The 26919-nt window shown below is 42.6% G+C and overlaps 1 protein-coding gene across 1 annotated transcript in view; it reads right to left on the minus strand.

Moving 5' to 3' along the window:
* Positions 1-367: 367 nt before the first annotated feature.
* Positions 368-26919, minus strand: part of ADCY5 (adenylate cyclase 5) — a 207596-nt gene continuing 181044 nt past the window's right edge. The window contains exons 10-21 of the mRNA XM_054380728.1: positions 23414-23558; positions 21738-21835; positions 19523-19610; positions 12948-13064; positions 11147-11311; positions 9533-9708; positions 5752-5778; positions 4794-4926; positions 3349-3612; positions 2813-3017; positions 1924-2048; positions 368-496 (exon numbers count right to left, since the gene is read on the minus strand). Coding sequence (XP_054236703.1) covers positions 368-496; positions 1924-2048; positions 2813-3017; positions 3349-3612; positions 4794-4926; positions 5752-5778; positions 9533-9708; positions 11147-11311; positions 12948-13064; positions 19523-19610; positions 21738-21835; positions 23414-23558 — 1672 coding nt within the window. The remainder of the gene's footprint in view (positions 497-1923; positions 2049-2812; positions 3018-3348; positions 3613-4793; positions 4927-5751; positions 5779-9532; positions 9709-11146; positions 11312-12947; positions 13065-19522; positions 19611-21737; positions 21836-23413; positions 23559-26919) is intronic.

A 26919-nucleotide genomic window follows, 5' to 3' on the forward strand; every position in this document is an offset into this window, starting at 1 on the left:
AATGATGCTTTGTAGTGAATCATACATTCCTTCAACCAAGTAAATGTTGTGGTGTGTCAATAAATACTTAAATAGCTTCTCTATATCAACCTGTGGTAGCAGCCTTGGTTAAAAATTCCAACTCCATCTCTTATCTGTGAACTCTGTAGTACACATCTTTGGTCGACTTGGCGCTCAGCCAGGAACACCTCCAAGGTGGTTTCTTTCGATTGCCTTTCGTGATGGGTGGCCAAAGAGTTTGCTGATACCAGCTCTAGAGTCACAGTGCAAAATTTCAACTGCACTGCATATTCAGCTTCACTGCCAAGAAGCCATTCACAACCTCGTGGAACGCAGACTCCGTCGTTGAGTGATGCTGCGGTTGGTGCTAACTAATCGGAGGCCCTTCATTTAGAAAGTAGGTGGTCATTTCTCCTTTGCCTTTAACCTTAATGACCCCTCGATATTCCAGCTGATAGTTGTTGGCTGCTAAAACCTGGTACATGTCTGTGGTTACCTGCAGAATAAACAAGAGTAAATGGATGCTTGTCACACCCTTCCACGTGGCCCTTTCATTTACTTTTGGAGTAGCCCATGGACGACATTAAAGTAGGATCAACTATTTTGTTTCTCAGCCAACTTTTGCGTATTGATCACTAACTAAAAGGTTGGCACAGGTTGCAGAACAAACACAACCCTTAGAAACTGAAGAAAACCACAGAAGTCACACGTGGCACACAAAAACCAGGGGAACCCACAGTTTTCACAGAGGTCACAGGATAAAAGGAAACAAATAGCTACATTTTAAAAACACCTTGCAGTTCAGGATCACTGGAGTGGAAGTAGGAAAACAGGTTAAACATATTTCAAAACTTCTCAAAAATGAGTTAGAAATTACTCAGTGATGTACAATTTAGAAGGAGACATTCGGGAGTTTGTTTTTATGAAGGAGCAGGGAGAGGGCCATGAGAAAAACTGAACAAATGGAAGATTCTAGCCAGCATCCAAATTTCCTCTGCAGCTGCCATTCAAAATTAATCAACTGTGCTGAAGAACAACAGAAGTTTAAAGACCAGGTTTCCTGAGTTACTTATTTATGACAATGTATTTTCTCACCCCTTTTCAGGTGGCTTTAAATATTTACATTTCTGGTGTCCTATTGCTGTAACATTGCTGTGGTGATTTGCTTAACAGATGAAAATGGTTCATGGACCATCTCACAGGGAAGTTCAAAGGGTGTTGGATGAATATTGATCCAGTTAACTGACAGCTTAATTGGAAAGAAACAACATGGCTCCCCTTCTTGGGTTTGACCCCAGTTACTCTGAACTATTTTTATATCCCTTCAAGGAATGACAATCTGTTACTGTGGAAATGGGCCCAGCGAAAGCAGTACAGTGGAAGTGAATCACTGGAAAGGTCACTGTCTGAAGGCCAAGGAGATGTCTGAGTACAAGACAGTTTCCATTAACCCCTTAAACTGTCCTCTTGCTCTAGTTGTATATCCTCATCCTGCTGATGTCAAGATCCTTGCTAGCCTCATAACACCCAGCACCTACAGGGCTGTGAGCAGAGAAGCGAAGTACAGAGCTGCACCCCTGAATCAAGCCCTGGGAAAGTGAAACAAGCTACAGGTGCACATAGCCAAACTGAAGCTGGCAGCATCGCAGGACTGTCCTCACAGTGCCAATGTGGCACACAGAGAAGGAAACGCAGCAGAATTAACCTGCAAGTTTTTGACCAAAGACTGCAAAACTAGTTAAAATTAAAGGGCAAACCTTGGTGGTACCATAGCCTTCCCCCATTGTTCTTTATTTCAGTACTGTGTAAGTAGATGTATGACATAAAGGAATAAAATGAAACAAAAATTCCAATCCTATATAACTTTCAAATGCCATGAGTGACACAGGGCTGGCTATGGGAGTTTCCCAGTGTATTCCTCACCTGAATCCTGTCAGGCACACCGGTACTGTCCATCCGGCTGGCTACATTCACCGTGTTGCCCCATATGTCATACTGGGGTTTGCGTGCTCCTATCACCCCAGCTACAACAGGACCAATATTGAGGCCTGGAAAAGGGAGGACAAATGCCACAGTGCTCAGATTCATCACACATGAACCACATGAAGCTGGAGGCAAGTTATTGTTCAGACAATAAAAAAACATTAAGGTTCATTGGTTCTCGCTGTGCTTTACCCTGACATGTAAAGCTCCAGCCAAACTGAGGGGAAAGAAACGTATAAAGAAAAGTTGGCTTCTTTGACTCATTGTGCCTGGCTGGCAGCACAGGCTGGATCTGCTCAGTCTAGAGCTGCTTTCCAGTACCATCCATGATAAAGTTTATTTGCCATCTAGCTGCCAAGCAAACCGCTCACTTGGAAATCAGCACAGAGCTGCTGTAATGGCGAGTGCTTGCAAGGCAGCAGCACACTGGTCATTCAGAACAAATACCACACTTCATCTTCACATTTCTTCTCAATCTCCTGTCCCTTTTTATTCCCTGACTTGAAAAACAATTTTATGTACAAGAATGGCAGCTAGGGACCACAGGGGGTGTAGGCAGGAGCACAGCACAAGGCAAAATGAGCCCAAACTCAACCACTGTGTGTGGTTGTGCCCTTCTCTTTAGGGCAAGGCTGGTTGCCCAACCTGGTTGCTGCTACCCTGAAAAAAACCACACTGATGTCTCAGAGAGGCCAAAGTGGTCACCAGGCACAAGACAATGAACATCACTATATAGCTAAAGTAAGATCTATGGGTTTTATGCTCCATAAAATCCCTGTCTCAGGTTGACAACTACCTTTAGTTAATCCTGTAAACACTGTGACATTACCTATCTTCATCTGGAAGTTGTTGAATGAATGTTCATTAATGTATTTCATTTGGTCCATTAACCTCATGGCAAAATCAGCCAGAGCTTTGATGTGTGTCTTCCCTTCCTTGTCGTAGGTGGAATCGTTGAGGCCTGATGCAGCCATGTATGTACTGCCAATGGTCTTGATCTTCTCCAGTTGCCGAAACTGGTCTTCACTTATGATCTATTTCACAAGGGCAAAAGAAGTAGATAAACCTTGCCAAACATAAACACACTGGTAATGTCCTTGCACATGCCTTGGTACAAGCACTACAAAGTGCTGGGCAGAGCCTCCACTACTCCAAGTATAGGAAGAAAGGGGATTGGATATTCCGAAAGGCAACAAGGGAACAGAAGGGATTTTGATGTGGAAAAAATTAAAGACTTATAGAGCGAGGAGAAACAAACCATGGCACAAGGATTCAGTAAACCACCTTCCTTCAAAAGCTCAGCAAAGCTCAATTAAATTTACTGTTTTGATTCACTCTGTCCAGTCAGATTTTTATGTGACTTACTTCATCAAAATCGGCAATGATTTCATTGAGCAGCCTCAGACACTCCACCCCTTCATTGTTGGCCTCCAGCTCCACGTAAAACTCTGAGAAGTTGCTTATGGAAGCGAACATGACAGCCACACACTCACAGGACTGGTAGTACAGTTCATCATTTCGCCGCTCCTGAGCCAAGAAATGGGCTGCCACATCCTTGGGCAAAATGTTGTGGAGGAGGCGTCTGTTATACGCCTGCAGCTCCTCCATTTCTTCTTTCTCTTCAGTGGCCTAGTTTAGGAGGGAAAAACAGTGACGTGCTTACTCTTCTGGTAACTCCTCTGGAGAGGGCAAAAAGCTGAAAATGAGCTTGCAGGGAGAACAAAATACAGAAGAGAGGGAGAAACTGCAAAGGAGGGCAGAACCACAAGGATGATTAGGGGACTTGAGCATCTCCCCTATGAAGAGAGACTGAGAGACCTGGGGCTATTTAGTCTTGAGAAGACTGAGAGGGGATCCAGTCAATGCCTATAAATATGTGAGGGGTGGGTGTCAAGTGGAGGGGGCCAGGCTCTTTTCAGGGGTTCACAGTGATAAGACAAGGAACAATGGACTCAAACTAGAACATAGAAGATTTCACCTCAACATGAGGAGAAACTTCTTTACAGTGAGGGTGATGGAGCACTGGAACAGGCTGCCCAGGGGGATTGTGGAGTCTCCTTCTCTGGAGACTTTCAAAACCCACCTGGATGCATTCCTGTGTGGACTACCCTAAGTGATCCTGCTCTGGCAGGGGGGTTGGACCTGATGATCTCTTGAGGTCCCTTCCAACCTCTGATGCGATACTGTGATACTGTGAACCAGAGAGATGCAGAAGCGTGTTTTGCAGTGGCAGATGGTCCATGTCTGTGTGCACACATGTATTCAACCTGGATAAGATGTCTTCCTTTTAGGGAATTCCACCACTGTCCTACTATCCACAAGTACACACATCTGTCTTTCCCAGTCAAGCACCCAGGTTTCAGGAGGAGGACAAAGACAGCTCGTTGTTGCTAAAGCCTGACTGCATGATTGGCATAGAATTACAATCCTCTCCCTGAACCCCTCAAATGCTCATTCAAGTGCAGTGATGGTCATGAAGCAGAGTTACCATGCAACACATAAAACAAGCCTCTTCTGATACTCTGGAGAGGACTTTTCACCAGCCTGTAAAGCCCGCCCATGTCTCCTGTGGTACTGGAGGTGTGTCTGATCAAAGGGAAACACGATGAGGATGGGTCGGTCTGTTTCTGTGTCAGTAGGTGTGGATTTGGGTTTAATGTTCAGTTGGAACTGCAGCTTCAGGAAGGACGTACCTAGGCCTAGGTAACTAAACTAAACCAAGCATTTAGACTTCACTGTATTAACCTGACTTCAGAATCACATTTGATTTCTCTCTGCAGACTCCTCCAACACAGCAAACAGCCACTAACCTGGAGTTTCCAGAGGAAATCAAGTCTTGCAGTGGATTCTACTTGCTGGGCATGCAAGTACAGTGCCAGGACAAAGACAGTAATGATGACAGGGGTCACGATCTTCAGTGCAACTCGTGTGGTCACTGGAGAGCTGCAACCAACGACAGAGCAGAATTTCCCAGTTAGTCTCAGCATGGAGGAACACAGCTTAGCCACACTCCCCAGCTCCCACTTTAAGACTAGCCAGCCTCTGAAGAAAAGTTTTGTTTCTTTCCCCTCAAAGCACATGTTGGTAAAGGGACAAATATGACCTACAAAAAGCTGAGGACTTAGGCTCATAAATGCTGGTTTCTAAAGCAGGACTTTGAAATTGGAAATTTAATCCAAAATCTTAAAAAGAGTTAATGTCAGTACCAAAGCCATTTTTTAGAGCGTGACCATACATGCTCAGCTACCACTATGCTTGGCAGAACTGAAATGCTGACAGGTCTTCAGACTGTATTCACTGTGTCTTCTCCTCTGGCTTCTCCAGAGTCATAATGCTGGAACTGTTCGACACTCACTGCTTCTCTAATTAGTCACTTCTTACCGCCCTTTGTTTTTTAAGTATTCTATAAAAGCACTAAGACATATTCCCATCCCTTCTGACAAGCAAGCAAACAAAACCTGGTTAAATCTGAATTACAGATTTAGTATGGAAATACTGTTTTGACAAAACCTTTAACTTAGTAAGCTCTATGAGATGCTCTATAAAGCAAACGTAAGTCTCAGAAGAAAGAGGATGATGTGAGAGTATCCATACATAGAAAAAGGCAATGCTCAGTCCACTTAGGGCATTGGCACTGTGTTGTACCAGCTCACAGTGACGCAGTCAAATATCAGGCACTGCTGGTGAGTGAACGTGCTGATATCGCACCTTGTCAACAGGAAATGCTGACCAACAAAACCCCAGAAAAAATATGCCAAAGTGACTCACCATGACAACGTTGCATTTTCAGACACGCTGGAAAAAACACAAACAAACCACAAACACAAGGTTAGTAAATGTTTGGTTCCCTCCAGCACTCTTCCTGCTGTAATTCAACAGCACCTCTGCAATGTGGCACCTCTGACGCTGTGTGGGGCTACAGCCTTATTACAGCAGAAAACTGCAAAAAGCTGCAGGGGGGGGGGAGAGCGGAGGGAAGAAAAAAGAGGGTCTGAGCTACACTCAAGCATTTGGACTGATGGTGCAACATTGTTTATGGGGTTAAAGCAACATGGTTTATGAGGTTAAATTATCTAAGCAGCATCAAGAGTCAGTCCTTTGGGATTTTAATGTCTCTGTGGGATTCTTAGCAAATGCTTGTGGGTCCATCACTACTTCATTAGGTCAGGCTGGAAAAACGATCTAAAGGAGAAAGCTTTGGGCTAACATCTTGTGAGGGACAGCTCCTCTCTTCTCCATTTATTCTAGCATACAGATGCATTTCATTTCTTTAATGTTACTCCCTTGTCCTGCAAGTTGCCTCTCCCCAGCTATGTGTGCTGCACACCAGTGCACTCAAAACCCTCATGTGGGTTGCTATTGTTATTCACAGTACTGCAAAGTGAAGCAGGGCTGCTGGAGAGGATGGAGGGTGAGCTTTTCTGATGGGGAAAGGGTGGAAAGGAGTTTTCTGGTAGGTAGCTGTCTGAGTTCCTAACTGATTGATTGCTTAATGCTGCTGGGTTTCTTCTCAAGTGTGGGTGGAGTATTAGGTGGCTGAGAACCATGTACGTGGACCTTCTAAAACACTATTTAAATGTAAGGAAAGAGATGAGTGGTAAAATACTGTAGTGTCAGTGATGCAATTACAGCTTTGCAGGCTACTAATATGATACATCTGTAGTCTCAGAATTTCATAGTTGTCTTGAGAGCTTCAGGCCAGTTTTCTGGGACTGGAGGGAATCTCTTGCTACAGAATCAAAGACACAAATAATCAAAATTGAAATAGACAAGGGAACCTAACTGGGCATAAAATTTAAAAAAAAATGAAAGCATAGTAACTTTCTAACCTTGTTTGTTCTGAGACATTTTCTGCAGCTCTGAGCATGTAATTTCTTCTGACATGGATTTTGCAACCCACCGTTGTCTTGCACACAATCTATTGCACAGCCTCTTGGCCAGCTCCAGCACTGAACATGTGTGCTTGGATGTGGAACCTGTTTGGGAATCCTGGGGACAGTGATTCCCACACTAAAGGTTGGGTTTAGTTGCAGACACTTCTCACATGCAGCATGATTCCCCTTCTAGCCAAGGATGACTGCCTGTCTCCCTGTTATGACTCTGTCTTATGACAGGAGCATGGCAGAGCTGATGCTCTGTACTGGGGCTGCAGCTCACTGAGGGTGTTAGTCTTGCTCTAAAATCTTCAGAAGAGACGATGAAATGGAGCAAACCCAGCACTTACAGTAAGGCTTTGGATAAGTGAAAATGCCCAATGCAAGCAATAATGGCACTACATTGGTAGCTTGCTCCCCCATGGGAAAAGTATTTCCAGTAGCAGATGGCTCTTTAATTACTGGAAGGTTAACACAGAGAGAAGCTTGCTAAATAAACTGTTCAGTGTAAGTGCAGCTTGAACAGCTCTAAGGGGCCTGATGAACAAATCACTGGGCAAAGCTCTTTGGGCTCCTCTATGCAGCAACTCAGAAGATTACATCATATCTTAAACTCAATGTATTGGGTTTATCTTCTACACAGGGAAATGGTAATATGAGAGTAGCTCTGTGCACCCAGTTACACTCCACGTGTCACCACGCTGATGTGTTGCTGCAGTCATGTCTAGCAGCTCCCAATGTGCCATAATCAGCCCTTCAGCTGCCTGCATGCTGGGTTGGTTGGTACACAGAAGCGTGAAGTGACATCTGCATCACTTCTAATTATTCAGAGTACCATAATGGCTGCAGAGCAGACACTAATTACATGGCTACAACGGGTACCCAATTAAAGTAGTATGAGGTCATGTTGCCTTTTTTTTTTAACATCAGCTGTACAATATGGTACATCTCTGAACTCTGTGCTACATGTTGGGCTCCCATTTCCCACAGCACACAATATGGACTGCCAGACACTGGGACAAAAACTGTCCATGGAGAGATTTGGACAAAATGTCTTTCAGTGAGAGACAATCTAACATCATAGGAAGCTATTTTTAGGAAAACATGCTAACCTTCCCCACTTCATTGTTGACATTTTGATTGTGAAGTTATGTAAATTATACTTCTAAGAGCTGTAATTTTGCTTAGTGCATGAAATAATATTTGGGATATAAAATGCTTTTATTCTTATAATTGTGATAGAAATTGCTAAATAGCTTCTGCTGTTGCAATATGTAACATCTGCCAAAGAAGGAAGGAAACCTCATTCTTCCCATACCTCCACAGAAAGCTCCATGGGGTTTCCTACAGAATTTCACTCGCTTGAGTTAACAAAATAATTTAAGTGATTACTGCCAATGGCAATAAAAGCCATACCTCATTAATTATTACTAGGCACACAGGAATGCTAAAATCATGGAATATTTATGTGAAGGCCAGAAGCAACCATGTGCATCTGGCTTGAAGGAGTTAATGACCATTAGGAAACCCAAGCAACTACACAAGCGATTTCATAACTTCTAAGATGGACTGGGAAGGACTGGGAGTCTTCTCAACTACCCTCCTGTTCAAGACAGGAGTAATCACAGCTATCATTCTTGACAAATGTTTCACCTAAATCAGTGCCTTCTATACCTCTGACTGTTCTTTGCTGCTCTGGGTGCTCTGTTATCGTGAACTGCCTTCGTGCCCCAAACTGGAAAATGTATTCCAGGTTAGGCCTTCTCACTCCTGAGTAGAGGAATGGTCTACTTCTCACTCTTAGAGGCAACTCTCATTATATATCCTAGTATCAGTTACCCTAAGAAAACAGCATGCTTTTATTGACTCACATCTCAAATACAACTGTTGCCTGCAGGGGGAAATCACCAAAACAAATAGTTACCACAACAAGGCAATTCCCAGTGAGAAATGAAACCTGAGGTTTGCCGATGTGCCAAATTTCCCTCCCTGGTGTGACCTTCAGGGGAGGGGCAAAAGAGGTTGCCACCATGATTGATGTGTAACCTGGTGATGAGAAACCACATTTTGTAAGTAAAAGGGCAACTCCCACTTAGTCCAGGCCCTTCTGTTGTGAATTATGATGAGGCCAGCTGTGATACTGGCTTTTCGAAGGCAGACGTGTCCAACAGCAACTGTCAGGAGATCACTAGCCAAACATCCAAAACCACCATTCCACCACCCCAGCCTGGTTTTAATATACCAGATGTCTGAACATCTTGGTGGTTTGCTATCATGTCCCTGAGCCAGCTCAAATTTGTTGGAGACTCTTTTTTATTTTTTTGAGAAATGACATTTCTGCATTGGGAATGTAATAGCAGAAGTGAGAATGACTAACTACAGCTCCCCATTTCTAGAAGAAGAAGAAATATGGATCCACTCTGATTCCACTTATATTTTGTTACTAATAGATAGTTCATTAATCAAGGTCCACATTAAAAACATCTTAAAGGGAACTGTGCTACTCTTCAGAGGTGGAGAGCAGCATTGACAAAGCCTTTAGTACAGCCATGCCTTCTCTGGTGTCATGCACATCCCCAGCTTGCAGCACAGCCTCCACAGTCTTACCTAATGCCACACTGAAATCATTGGGTGAAAGAAATTAGGTGAAGATTTCAGAAGTGAAAGGCACTTACTAGATGTTAGCTGTAACCAGGAGATCTGCATTGTCAAAAAGGTTGACCCCTGGCACTTCCACAATGAGAACATAGATAAATTCAATGATTAACATAAGGATCAGTTTTCCAATACAGCTGATCTGAAGGAACACAGAGCAGGCCAGCAGACTCAGTAAGACACTGTAGGTAAAGTACTGTATAAAGACAAAAAGGGGAAAAAACAAACAGAAGAGAGATGAATGTCAGCTAGATAAATCAAAACAGAAAACGAGGCTAAACAGAGGAACAGAAAGGGACTGGGAGTTACATAATTGAGCTGACCAAACATGTAAACCTGGGGAGGCCTGTGGGATTATCCCATGCTACAGGACCCTTAAGTGTTAAAACTGAACTGGTGGAAAGGAAAACTTGCATTCTTTACCATGGGTTATATACTTTACAGTCAAGTGGCACAGGGCTCTATACCAAAGCTTGTGATGTAGGTTCACCTGCACATGTTTACTGAGTTAGCAGAAAGCATTATCCAGTTATGCTGGAATACTTCATGCTTTAAGGTCAAATTTTGGACTCAAGTTCACTTATCTGCACAAGCAAGCATATTAACAACTCACACCACCAGGACAGATTGAGGCCAGTTGGAAAGTACTGCCTGTGTAACACACTGGTTCCATTAGCAAGATACATGCTGAACAAGCTTTTACCAGTGGTCAAGACCATGATAATTCTTTTTTCTGACAGCAGTTGCAGAAGTGTGTGTGTGTGTGCGGTAGTGAAGCCTTTACCACACCTGGGGGGTGGGGCAGCAACTTCTGCCAATCTGAGAGATGAATGTTTATCATGCCAGTGCTTTGGAATGCAACTGTAGATTGCAGGTGCCATTTATGGCTCCTGAGAAACTAGCATGGATACAAAATGCGGAGAGGCAGGTTATCCACCTCATCACCCTCCTGCTATTAAATCCATCAAGATTTAAACTTTCATTCAGTCCAGACAGGCCTATTTCTGGCCAAAAAAACCCCTGTATCAGGTGCCTGAGGCAATCCATCCTTGGTGGTTTGTTTGTTTGTTTTTGCTATTAAGAACATTTTTTGGTTTCTTTGAACAAGTTGTTCTGAAGAGGTAGGATTGCATTTGAAAACTGAAGCAGAACATTATCAGGACTGCTAACCTGCCTGAGGACAGAACCTACTACACTTAGTGAAAGATATATAAGCAAAGTTTTTCATCAGGACACAAAACAGTAGAGTGAACGGTTAAACCTATGACAAGACACTGCTTTGCAGTGAACTGATTCTCAAGAAACACTGAGCACCCACAAACTCCTTTGAAATGACTTGCAGTTCTGCACACCATTAAGGACTACTGGAGAAAGGCCGTCTCTCCCGCTACAAGCAGGATCCAACAATTACAAGAGCCTACTGATTATTCAGCCCTGAAGGAACTTAAACATTAATGTGAACTCATGATAATAACTTCAGACACTTCAGTTTGTGTGTAGTAGCCTGTGTCAGTCCTATAACGTCAGTCATGAGCAGCCTTGCTTTCCTCTGAATCACTGAGATTTTTAACACAGCTTTTATATCCCCTTTTCAGTTCAAGCTGTGCAATCAATTTTTTTTTCCCAAGCAATACCTCTGGAAAGTTGCAGTTGGGCAAAGGACTGTCACAGAATCCCTGCAAGGTGCCCAGGCTGTAGTTGGAAGTCAGGTTGCTGATAAGGCATACATCGACCTGATCCGGAGTGATATTGTATTCTGCAGCCATGCAGCTGGCAAGATCCACAGTGCTGCACATGAACTGAAGAAAAATATGATATTAAACTCAATGGCATAAAGAAGGGTAAGAAAACAAAACAGTTTGCATCAATTAAAGATCCCCTTGGAAATGCTGTAGCAATGTGTAAACTCTGCAAAATGAGATTGCCAACTTACATGTCACTGTATACGGAACAGCTATGAATTTTCTCCTCCAAAATATTAATTAATAATATATATTATTATTATATTATTATATTATATGTATAATAAAATATATTATATATAATATATATTATTATATTATTTCCAGGCTATATACGCTGGAATGCTAATTTTATGCATAGCTTCATATACAACTTTCTGCATTAGGGGTCACAGGCAGAGGAGCTGCAGATATCACATATTCAGATATATCCTGCTGTCTGTGATAAGGTCCTGCTATTGCTCTGTTTCTGCTGATGGGAATTTCTGAGCTGATAACTTGCTGCTGCAATCTCTAAAGCCTCTGCCACAGATCCTTCTAGAGGGAAGACTTTAGCAGCATGGCTCAAAGGCTGATGTGCTATGTTAGACTGAGGAAGCAGCAGAAGCCTGTTCTGATGGGCTCTGTTTGACCATTTTGCTAATTTTTGCATTAAGTAGTTCATGAATGCAAAGAAACAGGCCTTATGCAGAGAAAAAACCCAACAACTCTAATTTCTGCATGGTGCTCAGCAACCTGCACCAGCTCTTTGCAGGTAACTATGGAGGAAGGCACTGGGGTGTCAATGCCACTGAGTTATGATCTCCTATTCAAGTACCTCCACAGAGTGCAAAATTGTTCATAATTCTCTACTATGTGTATAGGGAAACTGAGGCAAGAGCAAGCAGTGGCCTGATTTTTAGGTGTTTAAGCCTCTCCATGCTCAGGCATATCACCACTGCCCCAGCTGAGGCCACAACTGAGGGGAGCAGAGGGCCATATGAAGTCTTTGTAGCTACCTCCAAACTCAAGACATTAAACTTCTCTCTTCCTCTCCCTCCCCTCTCGCTTAAAAAATGAAATAGATGTATATGGGTTAGAGAATATTCAAGCAGTTCTTCAGAGTACATTCAGACTTCAAGCCGTTGATACAAGTGAGAAACCAGCAGCCACAAGGTCCTCTGTAACAACCCATCCCTCTCTCCGAGTCTGAAATCAGCAGCAGAATTTGCATGCAAAGCAAGACCCAAAAGTGCACTCAAAGCAAAATCTTCACAGTCTTATTAGGTGACCACTGCACTTGGAGCAGGATGCAGCACCATGCAGAAGGCCAGCACAAAGCCTGTGCAATACTGAACTCCCACTCAGCACTGTGGGAAATAAATGACACATCAGCCTTGTGCTGGCCCTTCACGCAGGGATATGCTTCAGGCTCAGAGTATGCTTCTGGGGTAAGCTTCAGGCTTGGCTTCTGCACTTGGACTAGAAGCATTTGAAAGAACCAGAAAAGAACATGGGTACAAATTGGTGCCAGGCATATAATGGTCTATAGGAACGCAGCTGTTTGGCTTTAATTTCTTTACTGTGACCTTAGATGTTGTAAGAATCAGGCAAGGTTACATTAAACTCAGTGGTCATAAGAATGATGATACTGCACAGCACCAGTAAGAAAGCAGGCAGAACCCCGTGGGTGAAAAGGGGTGAGTGTACATACCATGTTGACAAAGGCAGATAGAAAAACCAGGATAATGGCAAAGACTCCAACTAAGGTACTATTGGTCCTGGACTGTACAATCTTCCTAGAAAGAGTCTGGAGTGGAGCTGGGAAAAGCTGCATGTGGGGAAAAAGAAAAATTGTTAAATATATGTAAAATCCTTGCTTGTTTGAGAGATTACAACCTGCATTTGAGCTGCCCACGTCCTTCAGCTTGACATGTGTGCAGATGCAGCACAGTGGTTAGAGAATGGTGATGAGAGATGGTGGCTCTGGGACAAGGGTGAGCAGGAACATGACTGCCTCATGGCAGCAGGCCCAGCTGGCTCACCAAATCTTCTTACTCCTGCCTAATGGGAATGATAGCTTCTCTAAGCTGAGATAGCATGGCTTGCAGGGCTATGCTCATCCTGTTGTGAGAAGCAAACCACAAGCCATCTGTAACTGAAATAGCCAGGAGCTTGAGCCTGTGAATTACTGGATCAAAAATTTAAAGAAGCAGAGATTAAAAAAAGACATGTCATATCCCTTTGATCACAAAGGTGTATCAGAAGACTTCCTGATACCATTTCAGAAACAGACTGTTAAGAAGCCTAGGCTAGCCTTGTGATCTGTCAGATTCTCAGTGAAGGGTGCTGGAGAAATCAGCTGGCCTTGCCTGGTCTATGGCACTCAGCACCACAGACACATGGGGCTAAAAATAACCACTGGTGAGGGCGATCACAGAGCTCCCCTAGACAGACTGTCCCAGTGATTCACTGCTATCAGAGCTGGAAGCTTTCTTCTAATTGCTTTCTGACTGCAGGCTACCAGCATGCTTTGCTTTAGGTGCTGCATCCTGTTCTGGGTAGAAGCAGTCTCTGTGTTAAAGTGGAGAATAACCAGGAGTGCTCTGCAGCAGTATCACACCAGGCCCCCTCACACTGCATTAGCTACAAGAGAAGTCCTGAAGACAAAGAGAGCAACCCTTTCTCTTCATGAACCACCACCATCCCAATGCAAGCTCAGGGCTGGAACAAAGAGAGATGGATGCCAGGAAACCCTTGTGCGTGGACAAACTCCTGCTGAAGAACATTGGCCTGCAGTGCCCTTCCTCTCCATGCCAGAACCGAGGGGCTCTGCTGGAGACTGCCAGAGTTTTTTCCATAACCCAGCTCTCTCGTCTCCCCCAGCACATGGCATGAATAACCATGCCACTAGAGGATATTTTTAGAGACACAAAGAAGCACAGCAAAGAGACACAGCACTGCAATTTAACTATGACTAATGTTTCTATTAAAAATCTTGCTTTTCCCTTTCATCCTGCACTTTCACATCTTCGGAGATACAACATTTTGTCAGTGCATAGCTTCCCACACGGAGTCCTACAATGCAATTATGAAGCATTTGGATGGCCAAAGCACCCGTTAACTGGTGACTCTTACAAAGGGAGAGAGAGATTGTAGCAAGTTTTAAAAGGGCTGATTCCACCTGTTAACCAGCACATGCATAAAATTCCAGCAAACTCCAGGTGAAAGGAGAGGGCAGGGCTCTGTGGAGGCCAGGAGGAAAGGGGAAATCAGGGTTATGACTTATTTGTACTGAATGAGAACTGATTTAAATTCACTGAAAGTTTATGCAACCCTTTAGGCTCATGCAGCCACTGTAAAACAAAGAGACATTTTGCCTTCTCAGAAATAAACCTTGCTGATACAGAAATCCTTGGCTCTTGATAGATCATGACCCTAAATATCTCCTTGCCTTACCATGTCCAGTTGCATTCATGCAGATGTTGGCTAGCAAATCCCTACCAGTGCAGGGATGTGGGAAATGTCATGGGGCTTTCCTGTGGTCATTTCTAGGATTTGAAGGGAGAAGGAGGATTTGCACTGCACATAGACAGTTTTCTCACTAGATAACAGCAGGACAGGTTTTCCTGCTAAGCCCTTTGTTTAGGGCCCAAGTTCCTCAAAGGTATGCACAAACTTAACCTCCTTCTGTAATCTCTGGGAAATCAAGCACCTAAATAAAACTCAGGAGTGCTTTGTTGTGGATCTTGGCTCAGACCCCTGCTGCCAATGATCCCAAAAAAGCCTGACTTTGAACCAAGCCTGAGATATCAAGCAAAGCCATCAGTGGAAGACAGATAAATTCTAAAGAAAACATATTTTCTTTGTATTAATTTTGGTTCTCCTTACTTTGCAATCTAAGGAAAATGTTAGATCAGTAAACAAGTACAGATGGAAAAAGTCCTGAAGAGGAAACAAATGCCAAAAACCATAGGAGGTCAGGACTGCAATAGAGTGCAACAGTACAGCCATGCCACATGTCTAAGGAAACTCTGCCTTGCAAACAACATTCATGGAGGCTTTATCATGTAATGATCTCCCCATTTCACAGAGGCAAATGGAGACCAGGAGGAATACTTGTAGATTGGAGAACTTCTATGAAAGAAATGCAGACCTGTCTCAGCTCTGACAGTTCAGCTCCATTCTCTCAGTGTGCCCTTCATAAAAACACGTACCAGTCAGAGGCAAAACACAAAAGAAGAAAAAAAAGAAAATATGACTTCCCCTCCTGTTCCTAAATAAAATAAAATCCCTTCTGTCCTAGGAAAAGAAGCAGAACATCAAGATGTTACAGTACAGTGAAAACGGATGCACTGTTTCTGGTTAGCCCATTGGTTTGTACTGTCCAACACCATTTATTCCCTTAAATAAGACTCAAATTTTGCCTGAGTGCAGAACAGGACAAAGGAAGATCTGATGGTATGGAAACTCTAAGCCTGCACATTGACTACTGAGAAGAGGGGCTGAAAGAAAGGACATGAACCACATGGACAGCTAAGATTCATGTTTGGGTTGCCACACACAGGTGAGGTCACTCATTAGTCCTTTTAAAATCCCCATATGAAGAAAAATAAACCACAGTGGGGAAAAGGAAATTGGATTGTCCAGTCGATTCCAGTTAATTCTGAATTGAAATGCATAAATCCTGCTGGAAGACATTAGCTCCCAGAAGACAGAGGCTCTGAAAGCATGCAGGTCCCAACATATTTAGAAGGTGAAGGTGGGGCACTGTGGTACAGGTAAAAGTGCAAATTTAAAATGTTATCCAACAAGTATTAGTGTCACAACCCCTAGTTATCTGAACAACAAAAATACACTAAATAAAACCTATACTTTGCAATAACAGCTGATCACAGACAGAAGAGTAGTATTTATCTTTTTTGTCTTCTTAACATATATTGCAGACATGGAAAACTACTTAGATACTTGCTGTTGTGCTGTGAGATGAAAAAAAGCTATGAGGTCTTTAAGTTCTGATTTTTCAATTTGTAATAAAAGCCTTTGAGTCATTTTGAAGTACATTAAGATGCTTCTGGAGTATCTCCAGGCAACTTGATGCTGCAGATCCATTTATGTAACTTATTTCACAGTGATTTATTAGTCTATTAAAAAGTACAGTTTTCAGACGCATTCTTTCCCCTGCTTCAGAGAAAAAAAAAAAACTTTAGGAACGTCTACACTAACTTTGGAAGGCAAAGAAATAGGTAGGCAGGCTACACCTATGTAAAGCTACAGAAAAACTTATTTTCTCATAAAGGACAATTTGAAATGTCTCTCATACATGTTGGCAGGAACATGCAAGAAGCTGGAGTCCACGCAGCAGTGCAGACACCAGCAGTTAAGGATTTTAAGAAGAAAGACTAACTTGGTAAGTTAATAGCAAAACAGATGTCTGTCAGCAGAGTATTTGCGAAGGGACCAAGCTTCCCATGACCTTATACTCTATTGGGAAGGAACACCATCTCACAGTGGCCAAGTCTTCACGAAGCATCAAAGAGAAGAATTGGAACCCTCTTGTTTATTACAGCTGGAGAAACTTGGAAAGTCAAGCTGGCTGCACTGGCAGTTCCAGGATCAACTTCCAGTCCATGAAGAATTTTATAGCAAAAGATAATCATGAGAGCAAAAGAAAATAAAACATCATCAAGCTGCCCAGAAAGAGCCTGCTGGCCACTGTCAAAGCCAGAGATGAAGATGCCAAAACAGGGAAGGAAAATCTCACATGAAAGCAGGAAAGAGGAAGAAAAAAAAAGTCACTTATCATGTAACAGCATAGCAAACAGGCAGAAGTTATGCTTATGCTGACATCCTGTGGTGGGCACCTGCTTCCCAACTTTGTGTGGAATGAACTCTTGGTATGTAAAACACATTGCTCTCCTATCCCACATCTGAGTGTGAAACAAAACAAACGGCACTGACATCCCTGTGTCTTGAAACTTCACCTAAAGGATCTGTGAAAGTGCCTTCCTTGTGCCACTGTGTAAAAATGCTTCCTGCAGCAATAACAAGTACAGAAACAAAGCAACACCCCTTAAGCATGGGCTGGGTAAACCCATTGCTTAAAAAACTGTGACTTGAAATAACAAAATCTTTAATGACAGAAGGAGGCTGTAGTAACTGGGGGCTGCTGCCATCAGACAGGTAGCTAAAAGTACCCATCCTCTAAACAAGCCATCTCATCATCAGGTATTGTCAGCAGAGGATAATCTGAAGCACTAAAATAGGGGTAATCAAAAAAGTAGTGGGGATGGAAAGCCTGATGTTTTCAGGAGACACTGGTCATACTGAATGTTATCCATAAGCACCTTGTGTATCTGGGCCAACACACTGAAAACTCACTTTTGGAGATGCCAGGAGTTTCACAAAATCCCATTAAATTCTGATGTTAGTCGGACTTCCCTCTGATGTCTGTGTTTCCACCTGTGCACTAAGGCAAAGCCAGCCAAAAAAAACAGTTGTAGGCACTACTGAACAGAGTTATTCTAGAAGAATTTGGAAGATTAAGGAAAATAAAGCAAGACTGAACATCTGCCTAGGGTCTTGGGGACTGAAAAATACTGTGTGCTTTTTAGACTATCATTAATTAAGATTAGCAATAACATTAAATCAAAAGGCCCAAAACGTTTAAATGAGTGCTGTTGTCAGGATATGGAAGCAACCTAAGCCCATAAAAGCCAGTAGGTGGCAAACAGCTGTGCACTTTGAAATATGTCAGGCTGCAAGTCAGCCAGCTCAGACCCTTCAGAAGTCTGGGTCTGCCACAGCTTTTGCTCCAGTATAGCTGGTGCATTGGTGTGGCTCTGCACAGCTGGCAGTGTGCTGTGATGTTGCTGCTGGTGGCACTGCAGCATCAATAGATGCCATCACAGTTCTGCACCAAGTTTCCAAGCAGTTTGTGGCTGTGATTGGAAAGCAGAAAGCGAAAGCTTTTCATATCCGTGTAAATCAGTTGTTAACTAACTGCTAAACACACTAACTGCTGATATACAAACTAGCTACAGTAGCATCCTCACACACAATGGACACACCAAGTATAACCAGGCATGTTTGGGTATCATTTCCCAGCTCAAGGGACCCAAGCCTTCCTATTAGCACTGTTATTTCCGACTTGTAATTCTCATTGCTGGTAAACAAGCAGGACCAACAGGATGCTGTGCTTACAAATTAGGCTCCCTTTAAAATTGTCATAAGCCCAAGGGAAGCCCTGTGAGCAAGTTGTTAAGTTCAAATATAGCCTGAAGCTTCTTTCACTGGGAACAGTTTGTAGCTCTTATTAAATGAGAAGACAAAACTTAATTCTCCACATCTAACTTTCAAAAATCAAAAACACATGAAAGGTGCAAGTCTGTCAAGAGCACCCACACTCAACTGTTGAAAATAGCACAGAGAAGATAATTAAAGTGCAGCAAATCATCTGGCTGACACAATCCATTATCCCACTGTTACTTCTGCAGGATGAACATAATGCTACTGAACTATTTTATTCCAGGCTCTGAGGAGCAAAGCTGAGCTTCGGCTAAGGAGCTTGAATCTGAACGTATTCCGTGTTCAGACACTGCTAGACTGGAAGGATTCCCAAACCCGCAAATACAACCAACTAGCAGCAACATTTTAATAGAAATACCTCTGAGTGAAAAAGATGAACACATCAGCCTTCCCCAAACACTGACTGCCAATTTACAAAAGACTCCCAAGAACTCATATGCTTTCAGATTTCACACAATGTATTTCTTTGCTGATCAAAACCAGTTACAAGAAAGAGCCCACCAAATTTTGGAAGCTCTGTATGCTCATCTGAGAAAGGCTGATAACCTTCTATATGTTTACGGCTTTTATTTCCCCCCAGAGCATTTTTCCTTGATGATGTTCTGGGTCTGATTATCTGCCTACCCAAACATGCATATGCGGCAGGGGCCGGTACACAGGCAGCTCCACAGGAAGCTGGCAGGGAGGAAAGGAATGGTCAGAGTTTTGTTCCGTGCTAGAAAGCGTGTTCTCACAGCAATATGAGAGTGTCTGCAGGGGACTTAACAGACATGCAGATCCACAGAGTGGTTACTTCTCACTGGGCTAAAGAGATGCCAACCCTTACATCTGTTTGCAGATCATTCTGTCTTATCAAAGGCTTTTTCTTATCACATAGTGTTAAAAGGATAGCTAATAAAACATGCTCTGTTAGCTGAAGAAACAGATTGCTGACCCAGTTATCTTAGGCAGAGGACTCCACAAAGAAATCACAGTACTCACCTTTACACAGGAGTAAATGACTGAGACAAACACCACCGTAGTCAGGATCAGGAAACAGGTGAGGTAAAACCCCAGCATAAACGCAGAGCTGAAATCAAGGAGATTTTTGGTTTTTAAAATGCACCCCATATAAAACAGCTACAGTTCTGCTCTCCACAACATCACATTTGTACACACTGCACAGGCTTTCCAGTTAGGATGGCAGGAGGGGATAGGCAGTGCCTTGAATACCAAGAAATACCCTGTCCTCTTTGAATTATTCACACAGGCTGCAGAGCAGACAATATTGCATCTTTAGAGCAATCACCTTCCTGCCAGACTGACAGCAGAGGGACTGACAAACACTGCATGCCCTACAGGAGCTGATAAAACAATTTGTTACGGCAAGTCAGCTCCAGCTGGCTGTGGGCAGGAGACCCCCAGAAGGAAAGCATGCTGAGCACTGCAGTGCAGCCAAGGGGGAATACTCTCCATGGGAATAGCTACCCATCCTTGCTGTGCACAGGAAATGTCTGTGCTGCACCATCCTCCATGGGCTGCCTCATGCTTGAGAGGGAAGTAATCATGGCATGACCTTAATCAGGGAAAACAGTCTGAGCTTGGCCAGCTTTGAGAGGTTCCTGCTCCTCTCAACTATGAATTACAAACAGGAACCCAGGACCAACATTGTTCTATACATTTTCATCTGCTTTGATCACAAAGATGTTCAGCAATTTCCCAGTGATTGGTCTCAGTGTGACAGGAGCAGTCCCATCCCAGGAGTTAGCCTTATTCATAATTTAAAGGAAGTGTTCTTGAAATGTGGCATTGAGGCCAACCACACCAAAGCCAGTTGGTCTCCATGTTCTCTCTGTGTACTACAAAGATAACTGTACTTGCTGATTCACTCCTGAAGCCTTTGAGAAATTCATTAAAGCTATTCTTCCTGATCACCGTAAATTGTCACTGCCATTTTGCCTCTGTTTTCAGATTTGAATTCCATGTTGTCTCTCTCATGAAGTTCTGGCAGTGACACATATACACCTGTGGTTTCAGTTGCTGCTGAACTGTTAGCTTCAATAAAAGATCAAAGCTACGCAATTGAATGTAAGTAAAAAAAAAGCAAAGCAAAAGTTGAAGGAAGGTATGACCTGCAATTAAAACATGTAACTTTACTTTTGAAACAACTCCTCATTCAGGCAGGCCAGAGTGCCTAAAAACTTACCAAAAAACCCAACCATCACCCTTATGGGTGGCATGGAAGGAGATTGAGCAGCATGACATTTACACCATGCTGCCATAAGGGACTGGCTTCTGCATAACACAAAGGAGTCAGCCATATGGTTGTCACAGATCAGAAATTGTCAAGTTGTCATTTAAATGTTAAACCGGGTTTTATGGAGACAGCTTAGTGGCTGCTTAGGGAGTTTGATGAGCAACACAAAGCCTGGTAGAGGGCCTCTTCAGGTGTGAAGTCACAGCAATAATATCCAGAGATCTAAAGTGTAAGCCCTTGCTGAATCAGTTACTCTCAAAGAACATTGTGGGGCACAATTAACAATGATTTATTTGCTAGGATTGATCTAGCTTCAATTCTGAGACTCGTGCAGCTTTTCCTCCAGTTTCCCAAAGCAGATCTGTTTGTTTACACAGAGCAAAAGATAACAATGTCAGACTGACAGCTCTGTAGTTCCCTGGGTCCTCCTTCTAGCCCTTCCTGTAGATGGGTGTCACATTTGCAAAGCTCCAGTCAGCTGAGACCTCTGCAGTTAGCCAGTCATGCTTCATCTAGGAAGCAGACCCAGAGATCTCAGTGCTCTGAGCAATGAGGCTGTGATAGGTTTTTCACCTCCTTGTGTCCTGCTGCATTCAGATAAGAGGACAGCCTAACCTCATGTTGTGGATGCATATTATGCCTTAGTAGTGATATTACTTAGTGATATTTGTTTTCCTCAGGCTTATAAACATGCTGAACTGAATTTCCTAAGATGGAGGTACGTGGCAAGAGAAATCACACTGGGAAAACAAATCCTCACGTGCCAGAGAGGAGGTTTTAATCTGCACTAGAAATGAGTGAGAACAATAAGCACCACACATCACTTGAGCATGAATTATTTAAGGATTTTTTCCTTCCCTTTGGTGCTCTGAATTCTCAAGAAAAAAAAACAACCAAAGAAAAGTAGGCCAGAATAGAGGAGGGGAGCAGATGGGAGCAAAGGGATGAAAAGGCACTTACTGTGGCATGATTATGATTTGAACGAAGCAGATGAAGAGGAAGACTAGGGAGGCACAAGCCACATAGGCTCCAAACCTGTCATCCACCTGCTTGGAGTACTGCAACAAATGCAAACAGGGTTATGTTAGTGGGAAACTTGGCTGACTGCCTTCTCTCCACAAAATCTTCTTACTTGGCTTCTGTTTAGGTCCTTGGAAAGCAGCACTGGTAGGAAACGACTTACATTACAAGCTCCCCTTCTCCCTGGGCTAGCTCTATGGGTATGAACATGATGTAAAGGCCAACCCACACAGCTGGTTGGAGACAGGATTCACCACCTGGCCCTTGCACAAGAGGAACAGGGATGGATTAACTGGGACCAGGATTCCAGATCACCATGGTTGGGCCTAAACTTCTTCCCTGGGAAGTCTCCCCCAAAAGGTACCGATGCTGCTAATGATAAAATCTTGTATTTTGTGCAGAGGACTTGGCTCGCTCTGACGGCAGCACAAGGACGCTGCGGTTTTCACACAGCTGCTCCTTCCAACTACTTGTCAACATAGCAGTCACATGGGAGTTGCATCCGATTCCCAAAGATGCTTTATTTAGCTTGAAGCACAGTTCTCACTACAGATGGTTTCCATGTTTGAACCACAAAATAAAAAGTGCTCAGAACAGGTGAACCACTAATTTCCCTAGCAGTTTTCAGCTGTAAAATTAAAGGGAAGGAGTAGGGGGGGAAATTACATGCTTGAGCCCTACACTGATTCACTGAATAGCTGTAAATCCTGTAAAGGTCTGCTTTTGCAATAGGCTATAATCCCTGTCATCGAAAGAGTGTTTAAAAAAAAAAAGATAAAATAATTAGTGCAAACTTATCACTCAAACTTTTTCCATTAAATAATGAGTCTAACCTGAAGACCACTCAAGTATCCCAAGGATCTGTACTTGAATAAAAAAAGGTAAAAAAATATTACTTTAACTTTCTTTGGGCAGTTAAATCCATTATTTTATATTGTACCTTTAATAATAACATCCAGGTACCTCTAGACTTGACTAAATTTAACCATGCAGCTGTCTAGAGCTGATGTTGTCTCTATTATATAGACAGAGAAATTGAAATGATCTTTGCCTCACAACAATGGTAGCTGAAACTAAATCAAGAAGCAATGAGCTGTTCAGGAGCCCTAGGTCCGTTACTCCCTTTTCTCACATTTGTGAGATAGAGAAACCCACATGTTGCTTAAAATGGACTCAAAAACAAAAAAAAAAAAAGACCAGAATTGCACCCTAATGACCCTAGGACCCTCCAGAGGTGATTCATAGCTCAGCAGGCTGAAGAAGGTATCTCCCGTAATTTCAAGGAAATAAGGGGTGACTGCAATCTCAATTTAGATGGCTCAAAGTCAAAGAAACAAACGTGTCTTATTCTGGATTCCCTTTACAGCTCATCATTGCATATTTATGTGAGTTCGACAGAAATGGCTTGGTTTTCCTGCCCAGTGCTCCCTCCCTTCAGGTGACTGCAACTTTCTAGGGACATGGATATTAAGGTTTCCATGAAGAAGCATGGGTTTTTTAAAGACCATCTAAAACCTAGCTTTAGCTATAGATATAAAAGCTTGACCTCATGCAGGAGAATTAAAACTCGTAAGAAGGCTGACTGACATGTTGCAATGAATTTTAGACAGCATTACCTTTTTCTCCAAGTCAGGCTCCCTGAATGTTAAGAGGAACTTGCGCACGTGCTCAGAGCGTAACCGATCAATACTTCTGGCATCGATGGCACGGCCAAGAAACTCATCCACTTCATCTTCTGGGTTCATACTTTCCTGTGTATTCCTAAGGATGTCACAAAAAGGGAGCATAAGAGGACAAAGTAATTTCCCTCTCCACCATATGTTATTATCTGACTGTATAACAAGCTGGAGGTTAATGGCATTTTGCTTATGACAGCTTCAAGTTGAAAAATGAGCTGAGACAAAAATGACACCAGTGAAAAAAAATATTTACTTGCCTTTTTTTCTGAATTATATGAATCTTTTTTCATGCCTTGCAGTCTTTTTTCCATCCCTCATTTTCTAAAACCAACCAGTAGTCTCCTTCTACTAGTCCTCTGACTTACTCTTCCCTGCACTGTTGTAGCTGGCAGTGCCTGGACTGGCAAAATGATTTCTGTAGCCAGCCATATTTCTTGCTTTCAAATAATAATTTCTGTGAAAAATTCTAAACTTGAACATTTCTCCATTTCTGAGAAAAGGCTGTTCACAGAATGAAGGTAGGGAAAAAAATGTGGCCTTATGCCCTACTGCCTCCCCTTCATGCAGTTATGAAAATAAAGCATAAAGCAGACAAAAATTTCTGTTTACAAGGTATTTAACTCAAGGAAAGAAAAAAAATCAAATTAGATTCTGGAACAAGGTCTCTAAATTGCTTATAACCTTAATGCCAGTGTGTTTCTGATGCTTAGCTACAGCTTCAGGGAAATGAGGCTGATTTTCAAAAACTGTTGGAAAAAACCCCAAACCTACAACTTAATCTCCCTGAAGCATTTTTCACTGAGGATCAGGAAACCTAAAGCACCTCCACAAACTTCCTAGTTATTTTTTAAAATCTAACAGGATTTAATAACTTGGTGTTGTAACTTTAATTGCCTGCCTTAAAACTAGCTATAGGCAGAAATTAAAAGCTAAACCTGGAGTGCTGTTTTTTCTGCTCTTCTTGCGTGACTGCCAAGGTTATCCACAGGATATGCCACTAGTTACCCATTGGGATATGCTCCCTACTTACACTGGGTCCTATTCCAGTGGGTAACTATTTCTGTGCACAAACCCCATAATGGCACAGCAACTTATGGCTTGTGTTGTGTGACCTTCACTTTAGGCACTCCAGAGAAAAACTCCCAAGGTCTGACATGCACGATGAAAAGCCACACTGCTTTATTTTCTGTGTTGTATTTGTACTGGATAACAATGCATAATGCACAAACACTGTGCTGTAGACAGCAGGCCCTTACAGGTACAACTCTGCAACACAGCAGAGACTGCTCAAAACAGCTTACAAGCCAGAATGGGACTCTATTTTAAAAGCTAGAAGTCTCTTTTCAAAAGAAAGACTCTCCAAAAGCTTTCTGCAAAACTGGACCAGATGTGAAGAAGGCCTCTGTAGTCTAACTCTACCACGTCCCTCTTGCCAAGAGAAAAATAAATCAGGTCCATCTATTTGTTTCCATTTCAACTCCCTTTGGCCCAGCCAGCGAGGTGACCGTGTCTGCACTGCAGCTGGGTCATGATGACACACCATGATCTATTTAGTGACCATATGTCAACTGCAAATCCAGCTTGTCTCAATGTCTTACCTGTATTTTAGCCAACATTCAGTGGGGTTTGAAAAAAGATTTTTTTTTTTGGGTTTCAGAGTTATTTAATTTCTTGAACTTCATATATTCCACTTTGGAATTAAAAGTGTTTTTGTCCCTAGAAGGACAGGACCTTCAATTTAGTTCTAGCTATTTCCTTAGAGGAAGCACATCTGCTTGAGCATTTAAGACAATGCTGCTTATTTTCATTCAATCCTCACAATACCTTCTGGACTCACTAAAATAAGCAAGGAAATCATTAGACTTTGTATTTACAGAATATCTTCCAAGATCCTGCAAGTTATTTACACTTTGGTGTCATTCAAATTTAGTCATTTCATACCACATATGAGACATGCAATACCTTTTCCCCTAGAAGCAAAGCAAAAGAATCAGCTCAGCATCTTGCTGAACCTCAGTTAAATTTCAAGTTCCAGTCTAAAAGTGTGAGTCAGGAAGACAGGAAGAGAAGAAACTGCCTGCTTGGGCTTTGGCCTCGGCCACCTCCAGTTTTGTAATGTAGCATTATGCTGCTGAGGGTATCTCTAATACTGCAATAACTTCTGTGGCTGCAGATTGTGCAGAAATACCCTTGCAGCTTTTAAATCGCTGTGCTGGGACGGTCACCTTCAAGTAGACTGCAGGGAAGCTTAGTCACCTTGCACGTACCTATAGCTGCTTGAGTGACTTTTGTAGCTAGTTGTACCCAAACTAAATTACTGTACAGCAAGTTTGGGTACATTTGCATAAATGTAATTTTAAATTGAAATACAAAATTTCCCTGTGGTAAGGAGTGCCCTGAAGGCAGTGCTTGTAAGTCAGAGCTGAGGTACTACCCTAGACTAATGAAAATCCTATGTGGAAGTACTTACTGATATATTGACAGTGTGGGGAGGGAACCCCCAAAGATTTCAGGCAACTACAAAACTTCCGGAAACACCTCTTAAAAGCACTGCTGAAATACCTCCAAATGCAGCCAAGAGAAAATTGTTGCGAGGGACAGCAACAGCATGAACAGAGCTTGGAGCAACTTTCACACTCTGCAAATGTGAAAGCTAGCAATTAAACCAGAGATGCTGGCTTCAGAGTAATCCAAAAATGTTCTGCTGATTTAATTGCAACCACTGCCAAAACTACATGTATGCCATAATTTGAAATGGTTCATGCCTAGATTCAATAACTAAACCTGCATTTGGGCACAGAAGCGTTGGGTCCTGTGTTCAGAGATGTGTGGTGCCTACAACTTCCGTCACTTTCTGTAAGAGGAAAGTACTGCTGCTCAGTACTCCTGCACATGAAGGCACTGGGCTGACTGCTTGACATGGTTTAGGTATCTGATTTTAATCAACTTCACCATGAATATTTTCTGCTAGAGATTTTTTTGACCAAATATTTGTTCCTGAGCGAAACAGATTTCTGGGTCAAGAGAATCTGAAAGAAGTAGTAGCTTCTTTTGGCACTGAGCAAAATACAAAAATTCTGCAATTTGTGTAATAAGATGGCATCACATTGAATCAACAGTGTAACTATACATCTCCTAGTTATTGGCTGCAACAGCTCAAGTAACCTTTTCAAACTATAGGACAGAGGAGAGACAGTATGGTCCTTGGAGTAACGGTAGAGCTGTCCTTCCTCACCAGCTGGGTGACTGTTGTGGACCAACACTGAGGCAGCTGAATTTGTTTTCTTGCCTCAACTACAAGGAGAGATGCTATTTCATAAGGAGTACTTAAAATTTCTATATTAACGTCTATTTTGCTGTAATGTATTAGTCCTTTTCTGTCCAAAGCATATCTAACATCAGCTGAGTTCCCTGCAGCCATGGATGCAAGAAGAAACCCTGGT

This window comes from Indicator indicator, chromosome 5 (assembly GCF_027791375.1).
Source record: "Indicator indicator isolate 239-I01 chromosome 5, UM_Iind_1.1, whole genome shotgun sequence".
Taxonomy (NCBI): domain Eukaryota; kingdom Metazoa; phylum Chordata; class Aves; order Piciformes; family Indicatoridae; genus Indicator; species Indicator indicator.